Source organism: Quercus lobata, chromosome 5 (genome assembly GCF_001633185.2).
Source record: "Quercus lobata isolate SW786 chromosome 5, ValleyOak3.0 Primary Assembly, whole genome shotgun sequence".
Taxonomy (NCBI): domain Eukaryota; kingdom Viridiplantae; phylum Streptophyta; class Magnoliopsida; order Fagales; family Fagaceae; genus Quercus; species Quercus lobata.
Genome location: NC_044908.1, coordinates 27,966,086 through 27,976,847, shown reverse-complemented (window position 1 = coordinate 27,976,847; position 10,762 = coordinate 27,966,086). Strand labels below are relative to the sequence as shown.

The 10,762-nt window shown below is 30.8% G+C and overlaps 1 protein-coding gene across 1 annotated transcript; it reads right to left on the bottom strand.

The window, feature by feature from the left end:
* Positions 1-572: 572 nt before the first annotated feature.
* On the bottom strand, positions 573-1,443 carry LOC115992004 (uncharacterized protein At1g15400-like). The gene has a single exon (XM_031116040.1). The coding sequence runs from the start codon at positions 1,354-1,356 to the stop codon at positions 982-984; it is 375 nt and encodes a 124-aa protein (XP_030971900.1). The 5' UTR covers positions 1,357-1,443; the 3' UTR covers positions 573-981.
* Between the last annotated feature and the right edge of the window lie 9,319 nt (positions 1,444-10,762).

The window sequence follows — 10,762 nt, the reverse complement described above, 5'->3', positions numbered from 1 at the left end:
TAGCTAGAAGTGAAGGATTGAATGACTTGAATATGACTTGAACTACAAATTATAGCTATATTATATTATCAAGGAGAGTATGATCACTCACCACAATCCCAATTTTAAAGAATCCAAAAAATCAAAGTTAAAGATCCTAATGCTATAATCAATCACTGTTGTCAACAATCAACCAAAACATAACACGCGAAAGGCAAAATGAATGTTTTTCAGTGGCAAGATAGAGCAGAGCGAGAGCGACAATTGAAGAGACTAGGATAGCAAGGTCCACCATTCTTTGGTGATCCCGAGAGCACAAAATTTTCCTTTTACCAAAGATAGAAAAAGCAGGATCGAGGAGATTCTCAAAGGTTCTGACTTTTCACTTTTAACCATGGAGATAGAGATGAGATCCCAATACCGACCATGAAATTAAAATATCACATGTACAACATGGAAAGATTCCTTCCTAAAAGTATATACGTCCCACATCAAAACCCAAGTTTTGTTTTTTTTGTTTTTTTTTTAATCTCAATACGTCAAAACCAAGTTGCATACAAAAAACAATTCCACATCAAAACAACTCGTTCACAAGAGAGAAAAATAATAGAGATTGAAAGAGATCCCCAATTGACATTTGCTTTGTACAAAACAAAGTTTCCCAAAGATTAAATTTAGGAAAAGAAACATAAAAAATATACACATAATTACATCTACCAAAACCACCAAACCATCTCTAAAATCTAAGAGAAACAAAACATGAACATGACCACAAATAGCAAACAAGAAATTTAGAACTAAAAAAAAAAAAAAAACATCATTAATCATTTGTCTTTGTTTCCCAAAACTCTTAACATCTCACTTTATTGAGATGAACTTACTTACCCCCCTAGCAAGCTAAAAAAACTAAAACATATACTATATAAGAACACTATAAAAGAACCTTATAGTACTCCACGTCCACCGGAATTCCTCAACTCCGGTCACCGGAAAACAGCAAATTTATCGTGATCTATGCTTACCACGCTTTGTCCTTTGACCATCCTTTTTGTCCGGATTTCCGAAAGCCCGGCAAAACCCACAAGCGGAGACCTTCGGCGATGGCGGCTCGATGGCCGGAGACACCTTTCCAGTGCGGTAGCCGCGTGTTCCACCGTTGGATCGGCTGCGCTCGATGGTGTTGGTTGATCCAACGTTTATTGATGGCTTAACCTCTTTGATATCCAACTTCTCTACTAGCTCTTGTTGTTGCCCTTGTTCTTGGTCATCTTTTTGGTTCACTTTGTTTAGCTCCTCAGATATGAACCTGTCATCCCACACAAGCCCTGATGAGCCTTGCCTCCTAAATGAAACTGCAGATCTTTGCAAACCAGCCATGCCCTCTCTCTCTCTCTCTCTCTCTTTCTCTGGATCTTTCTTAGGCAATGTGAAACCTTTTTTAGTTGTTGTAACTTGTAAAGTAGACCTTTTTTGTTTATATATATATAAGAGAGAGAAGGGCTAGGAGGATATAAATAAGGTTTTTTTTTTTTTTTTTTTAAAAAAGTTATTATGAGGTCATAAAAGAACAACCGGGTCAACTTTCTCAGTTCTTTTAATATTTGTTTATGTTAAAATTGTATATTATGATTTATAAGATGGGTTTGTTTAATTTTCTTAATTATTGTATTTTTTTTAAAGATAATTATAATATACTGCTAATTTCGTAACTTGAACCCTTTCTCTCATTAACCTCAAATACTTTATATATGGAGATGTGCTAATCCAACTCCAAGGTAATCGGCTCATTATTGTATTTTTTAATTTGTTTATTTATAATTTATATGTAGTTTTCTATGAAAAGATTAATTGCAGTAGTATGGGCTTGATTGAGTGTTTTGTCCGCCACCGCTGACCTGTCCTTCATTATCTTGTACAAGTAAAAGCTAGCCACCTTATTTTGATTAATTTTATTTATTTTAGAAAGATTAATTCTTTTTTAATGATTATGGATATTCGACGTGGTTTCCAGGATAAGCAAATTCAACAAGAAGCAGAAAGGAATTTGAAAACTGGGTTTAAATTCTAAAGTAGTGATAACCTGTGATTTCGGGTTTTAGTGTAGTTAGTTGGTGGCATGTGCATTTTTGAGGTTAAAAGAATTAAAATATAAACACCGTGTCCTTTCATTTTTCAGATTCTCTAGAGTACTCTACTAATAGATTTTCTTAAATCCTAATCATTCTTTAATGATTTAATAGTCAAAATTCTGCCATGTCAGCATTCCACTAATATTATTCTTAAAATAATAAAATAATATTGCAAACAAAACAATTAAGAATATTGATATGACAGAATCTAGACCATAAAATCATTAAAAAATAGTTAAGATTTAAGGAAATCTTTTTGATATAGTACCCTAAAAAATCTAGAGGATCTGAATCTCTCTCGAATTCATGGTGAATCCCATTAATTAAATACATACTGGAATTCACCATGAATATGAGAGAAAGAAATATACTGTAACCATACTTCAAAAACTTCTAATAATTACTCTATAATTTATATTAGTTTCATAATCATTAAAGGGTCTAATTAATGGTTCATTAACAAACGCCCTTTGGGCATCCATTAACAAAATCCATCATTAAAACTTTGCCATCTTAACCCTTGACAAGTCTAGAGTTTTGATAATTGACTACGTTCTCCTAGGACCACAACTTTTTTGGCACAATTTTTGTTCTAACTTTGATATGGCTAATTGTGAGGAGTTGTCTATCATTCACACATTGACCCACTACTTGTTCTACTTCTACACCAATTACAATTAATCGCATTAGAATTATAACAAAAGTTATGACTCAAAAACTGTGTCCACACCACCACGACATGTAAAATGTTGGTCAAGGGGAGAGGGGATCATAGGTTCAAACTCTAGAGGGAGCATTACAAGGGTAAATAAGGTAGATTAGGATTTTTAACTCAACTCAAAAAAAAAAAAGTGTGCAGTGATTTTCGCATTTACTATTTAAAAGATTTTTTACTGTGTTAAAAAGAAATTTGGGAGATTTTATTTTATTTTTTAAGACAAACAATAGATTTTTTTTTTTTTTTTTTTGAAAATGAAGTGTAATGTACCCTTAAATGATTCTGTTGTAGCTAATTAATTGATGCTAAAAGATTCAGAAGAACTTTGATACGGGGATACTGAAAGATAATTTGGATAAGAAATCACTAAAAATTAGGGGAAGTTGTAACGAAAAAATTTACCATACAAAGTGTTTTTCTATTTCATAGGGAACAATACAAACTTTAAGTTTTTTTTTTTTTTTTTGGGGGGGGTGGGGGTGGGGGGGGGGGTAAATAACAAACTTTTGGAATAGCTCATTACGTGTCCTTTCTTCTAGCTAAAAAAAAAAAATGCACATTTAGGTGGCATTTGGTACGGGGTAATATTTTAGGATTTTCGAGAATGTTGAAATATTTCTACGTTTAGTTGCAAATCACACAAGGGGTATCTAGATTTCCAAGCTTTAAAAAATTACATTTGTTATAAATTGACAAAATTAATGGAGATAAAACATACTTATTAAAAAATTGGAGATAAAACATAATACAAATCATCAATATCTATTCCTTTATTTTTTATCTCTTCCCACCACAACAATATAAATGCTAAATTATATATATATATATATATATATATATTGTGGGGAGTGGAAGAGTCCTCCCCCCTTCCAGGCCTAAAGCCCAGATGTTAGTTGGGCCCCGGGGAATAAATTGGGCCATACACCCATGTTCATAAAGGGGCCCAATGAAGTTAAAAGAATTGAAGGAAGGGTGTGGGGTTATCTCGAGCAACCCAAGGAAGGTAGGAGCCTTTGTAAATCGTACCTGTGGAGGGAGCAACAAGATAAGTGGAGCCAAACTATATTCGTGGCGAGATGCACGAGAAATCCCACATTTTACTTTCAGGGGGTACCTTGAACCTCGGGGAGTCTTCCAAAACCTGCAGGAAGGTTGAAGATCTTTACCTCCTCATTAATGAGGGGGTTTCCATCCAACTCCTACCCCATTAAATGCAAATAAGACAATTTGAACAGTACAAACACCCCAAAAAGTCAAAATTTCAGGATAAGGAAAGGGAGGAAACAGATAAAGGAGGACAAAATATCCCTGAAAACCCAGCTGAAGACTGGACAACTGTAGAGATAAGAACAAGGCATGTACCTATATAAGGGAAGAGGGAAGCAAGTAGAGGGGGTGACAAAAAAATGGATATAGAAAAAAAGGAAAAAGAAAAAACATCGGTCTGTCTAAGAGAGAGAGAGAGAAAGTGTGGCACCATGAGAAAAGAGAGAAACCCCTATTGTAATACTCTAGTTTTATATGAAATAAATGGTGTTGATGAAGTCAATTGTTTGAGTCTTTCATTGTAGAATGTTAATTCCCTCTATGCATTTTTATAAGTGAATTGTCTGTCAATCAATTATTTCTCGAGGAGCCTTACCTTATCCTCCGAGAAGTGTAGTTTTTGACCCCCACAAACACAATGATTGTCTTTTTCAAATTTAATATTGTTTTATGTATGTCACTATATATACATGCAATTAATAGCGTATATCTTATTTTTAAATTGATTAATTAAATTTTAAAACTTGTCCATTTTATTATTAATATTCTCATTTTTTTTGTATTTAATTTGTAATTTTTATGGGAATTTAATCTGTAATTGACATTACCATTGAAGATTTATTGTTTGAACCAGTGAGAAAAACTAACATTAGGTCCATCAAAAAAAAAAAAAAAAAAACTAACATTAGGCCAAGGTCCAGCCCTTGTTTAACAACCATGTTATGTTATATTAGATTCTATTTAAACATGCATGTTCTTCTGAATATATATATATATATATATATATATATATATGTGTGTGTGTGTGTGTGCGCTCTCGCGCATCTAACTCGTTACCATATTACATTATTCAAAAATTTGATTGAATGAGTATAATTCATGGTATGATTTTACATTCTTTCTTCATTCCTTTTATTCTTATAAAATATTAAAACAATAAACAGGCCAAAATACTTATGAAGCATTTTTCTTTCTTGAGTTTTTAAAGGGGTGCTATTAATTCTTAAAGTTTAAAAAGATGAACATTATTAAACATTCGGTCAACTTCAATTTTCCTGGCTTATGCCTATTAGATCAATGATGTGACTCTTTTTAAAGGATTGCAACATTTTTAAATTAAAAATTACATATGAGCAAATTAGCTTAGGAAGTCCCATGACCCATCCCATTTCTATTTGGATTTTTTCCCAAATCAAAACTGACCCAAATCAAACTATGCTATCGGTAGAAGAGGACTAGAGGAGGTTGTGGTAGATGAAGAACCAAAGCAAACCTTAACCTAGGATCCAAACCAGAAGAGAAAGCTCTACATTGTCAATTTGTAATGGTCTTTCTCTGTTGAAGACCTCAAGAACTTCTTATAGCCAATTCGGAACTGTAAAAGATGTAGACATACTTGATCTTCTTTCATTTTGTGCAATTTTAAGTCACAGGGTTTCATTACTATTGTAAAACTGACGAAGGGACCAAAACTGTTCATTTTTCAAATTTCAAGAATCAATAGCACTTATTTGAAACATTAGTAACAAAAGATGCTCACTAAGTAAATTTTACGGACCAATAATATATATATATATATATATATTTTTTTTTTTTTGACCATAAAAAACTGATAATGATTCCATCTATAAAAACTCAAAATTTAGGTTATTTTTATTTTAAAATGTTTACAAAATATATGGGATACACTAAACTCCCTTAAGGTTTTCCTTTCTTACACTCACCTTTCATCTAATTCAAAGTAAGACATCCACCTCTCCTAAAATGCAAACTATTTACACTAACCTACCTAATTGAACAAAGGCTTAAAAAAGTGAAAATACCTATTTTACCATCCATTAAACTATCATACACGCCCTCTATAATGGGACATTTGGGATTTTTTTAACTTTTTTTTTTTCAATCTGGGGCAGGATAGTGCACATAATTGCATTTTAATGGAGGTGGGTGTCTTATTTTGAAAGGAGAGATTTTTTTTTTTTTTTTTTGAGAAACAAATTAAGGGAGAGATAAGTGTAATAATAGAATTTTTTTTTTTTTTTTTTTTTGCAAAGGTCATTGCAATTTACCCACAATATAATAGTGAAAAGAATTAATTGGATAATAAAATATTAATTCAATAGTTTTTTATTTTATTTTATAAAAATATTGGTAATATAGTTTTTATTTTTTTTGGAGAAAGAAACTGATGGATTTTATTAATAAAATTCAACTACATCCATAACTAGTGAGTCTCATTATGAAAGCATATTATACGACATGTAATAGTTATTTTTGTGTTTAGTCAATTGTGTAAGTACAACATGCAGAAATGAACTTTTTCTTGTAGTGGAATAATTGGTGTAGTAAATATTTGAATAATTAATGAAAAAATATTTAAAGGGATATAGCTAAATAGATTATATGAATTGTAATAATTTAATGAAAAAAAATGTTTAAATAATTGATGAAAGCCTAAATTTTAACATGATATAAAACATATATGCATAACCCACCACCAATTCAACCTGAACCATGTGGGTTGGATTTGATTAATTTTTACAAATGTAATGAGTTGGGTTGTGTTGGAAATTTCAAAATCCAACGGGTAGGGTTGAAAAAACCCTCCAACCGAACCCAACTTGACTCATACACACTCCTATTTATATATGATTTTATTTTTTATTTTTTTTATCTATGGTTATTCTTTTATATATATAATGAAAAATGATGGATTCAAATCCTAAACATCTATATTGGTGACATTAAAAAAAAATTATTTGACCTAATTAAATGTGATTGATATGGTTAATTAAAATATGTACACAACTTCAAGATGAATTATAGATATTATATTTATATAAAATTTAATTTAAAAATAAATAGAATTTATTCTCAAGATACCTGTCGACAAATTGATTCTACCATTCACATTGGAAGTCATTTTCATATTAAACGAGAATATGCACAAGAACTGTCAAGAAGGCAAGACCAATTAAAGCTGGGTCCATGTAATAATCGATACGCACAACTTCTTACCTCTAAAAGGAACACTCTATGTACCCACTGCCTTATCATAGTCAAGAAATTAAAGTCAGAAAACGCATTAACAAGCTCTCCTTGTCGAGAAATTTCTTTCAAGTTCTTTTAAACTTAAAAAACTTTCTTGTTTCAAACCTGGCAACTTCATCTCTAAAATTGTTCACTTTAAAGGAAGTCAAATATTTGAATATGTTTGGTCCCACTCAATTTTAATACTCATAATTGTGGTGTTGAATTTGGCAAGCTACTATGATCATGACAGAGAATTTGGTTATGTAATTTGAAGTCTAAAACATCATCAAGGAACAATTTGAAAATAACCTCATCATCATCATCACATTCAACACCATCCAATTATGAATAACAAATGTAAACAGTCCTAACCAAATGTAAAATCCAAGAACCATGATTAGTCAAATAATCAATTGAACTTTTTACCGAATGCCGTGGGGGTAGTTAACAACCCAATTGACTTTCAAGTATGGACATACGTATTATATTGGAAAACGAAAGTTGCTTTATGTAGTTTACCAAAAAAAAAAAAGGAAAAATTGCTACTCTGTTTCTTTCTTCTTATTATTATTTTTTGAAACCTTCTTGTTGAATTATTTAAATAATCATCATGGCTTTTAAGTAGAGTTTGTGGTGTGCCATTATGTTAAAATCTCTTTCCCTCTTTCTTGTGTGTATTTGTTTCTAGAAATAAATAAATAAATAACCATTTAAAAATACAATTGATCAGTATATTGAAGAATTTGTCCCTCTTTTCGTATCAATAGTTTGTTTATGCTACCATAATAGAGATCCACTTTGGCAGTTTGACGCCGATTGAATTGCAACTCTATTCATAATTTTGTATGAGGTCCCTCGTAAATCGTAATGTCTTTAAAGTAAACTATTTTTATTTTCAATTGAAAACAAAAATGCACATTTATTATTTGATAAGTTTAATTTGATAGATAGCAACCTTTTATTTTCTTTCTACTACAAGCGAAAGAGGAGAAATTATTCATTGCTGATGTGGTCCCCTTTGTGGAGTGAGTGATTTCTCCTACCTCCCCCTCCCCCTCCCCCACTGTCTATCTAAAAAACTGGTAAAAGGGATATGATTATGAATCAAAGTTTCCGTGTTTAATGTAATTGAAAGATAACATTGTATTGAATCTATTGATTATTTATTCTAATTATGGTAGATATGCAAACACATAATAATTTCATGTAGATAATATTGATATATATATATATATATATATTTTTTTTTTTTTTAAGAAACAAACATCCAGGGAGAGGGATTGAAATGGGTTCTAACATATCGGCACAATACAAACTCCACTCAAAAGTTATGATATACTGAAATTTAATTAAATTTAAATAATTGCATTTATCTAGTTAGCTAATATATTTATTGAATTAGCTAATTAGAATTTGAATTGTGGAAGAACATTATTAAATGAGAGTAATTCTACAAGTACAAATTATTTTACAACATTTTAATAAACTTCTAATGTGACTTTAGTATTTTTCAAACAATTATTGATAAGTAAAAATATGATGTTAGTGGTGAGCCCATATTAGAATTAGTAAGAATTGATTATATCAATAGTTTGTAAAAATATTGTAAAAAAAATTTATGACTATAAGATTACTCATCAAATGAATAGTCTATATATGCTTACAAGACTAAATTAACTCTAAAAAAATGTGGAAAGTCAATGTCAAATTGGAGAAACTTAAAGTGGCCCACTCTGATTCTTTGGCACATCAGTCAAAGACATAAGTGCTGAAATTAAGCTCCGGAGTGTCTATCGGCGCTTGTGTTTATGACCTTAAAACAGCTCTTTTTCTCTCTCTATAAATGGGGAGAGTTATTACCGACTTGAAGTGGACCAAATTTTTCCAAAACTTAGGCTAGAGCCGTCTAGTGCATATTTTTTACTCCCCCATCCCCATAGCTACAAATTTCCTTTTTATTTTATGCACAATTTAGCATAGATCCACCATAAAACATACACTACAAATCACTCTAGTCCATAGGAATCGTTCTTTGCATCAAACAGCTTCATCAATACGTGAAGATTCATTTGTCATTGTCACCATATTTATAGATAAACCGCAAAGGGGTGGAGATCTAATCGAAGATCAAGCATGATCCTTGTAGTGAAGAGAATCAAAATCCATCCTGGTCTTCAATTAATTCCTAATTTGGAATTTGCATGCATGTAGTGTTCTGATCTTTTTATCAAAATATGTTCTAGAGTATGATTTCAATATCATGTTCTAGTAAATAATATGTTAGGGTTCTTTAGATCTAGTAATAATTTATTTGATAACATGTTCTTGCATTCATATGATTATATATAGATCTAGGGTTTTGAATTGAATCTATAGATCTAGGAATTTAATTTGAACCTGTAAATTTGGAATTTAATTCAAACATGTAGATCTAGGGTTTTAGTTAATCATATGTTCATGCATATGATTAACCTTTTAAAAAAAATTGCATGCTTCAATAGTTTCCGAATCATATAAAAGACAAATAAAAAAAAAACATTTTATTTTTTGATTTAAAATGAGTTGTTTACATGTGATCTAAACTAAAACGAGGGTTTCATTTTTTTTAATGGTGAAAATGAGGGCTTCACGACACTTACTCTCGTGCCATATAAAATTTGCATCTAGGGTTTTTCTTATTCATCTTACGTCTATTGTGTGTGTGTGTGTTCTATGTTCATCACTAAACTTATCTCGTTTTACATGTGAGTTATTTTTGTGCATCACGCAAGCTTGAAATATGGAGAATGTTTGTTTTGACTTGTTGTTTTGAGTGTATTTTTGCTTCCTACTTGTTGGAATCATGAACTTGTTTATAGTGGCCATTACACCTTAGGAGACCATGACAATGTACATGTAGAATCAAGGGAGTCAATTTAACGGAGGTTGTTTCGGTTTGGCTAAGGGAACAAAATATTTTGGTATCAATTGATACCAGTTGATACATGTATAAATTTATATGCATGTTTAATTATCAACAAAAAATTTAAAATCAACATATTTTATAAGCCTAATAATTAGCCTAAGTATATTAACAAATATATAAGCTTAAAATAACATGTTTTTTTTTATTATAAAAATTTCTTTTTTTATTATTTTTTTCTTGTACTAATAATGGTCGAAACACTTGAAATATGCCTAGTACAGCTGGTACAACTTGGTATTTTTTCTATATATTTTAGAGGAGTACTAGTATCGATTTAACGGCTAGTACGATATATTTCCCAGTATAGTATTGAGTCTATGAACTTCCTTAGTAGAAAGCCAACTTCATATAGGAAAATGGTAGTGTATATATTAACATATGAGCAAGGTTGTGATAGGACAAGGCCTTATCAAAGTTAATGGGGCCACGATTTTTTATTATATAATGGTAAAGTTCTCTTGTAATTTAAACTATTTAATAGGCTCTCTCTTTTGTTTTGAGATAGGTAGATAACAGGAGTGAAGGAGGTGGAGATGGGGTTCAAAAATTAGACATGAGATATTATAAAGCATGTCATCACTCATCATCACCACTAAACTATCACTTGAACTCTAGTTAAGTGTCTCTTATATAATAGATAATTATTGAGTACAATTTTATATTCCAAACACT

Coding starts and splice junctions, on each gene's coding strand:
- LOC115992004 (XM_031116040.1), bottom strand. CDS start 1,356: ATGGCTGGTTTGCAAAGATCTGCAGTTTCATTTAGGAGGCAAGGCTCA.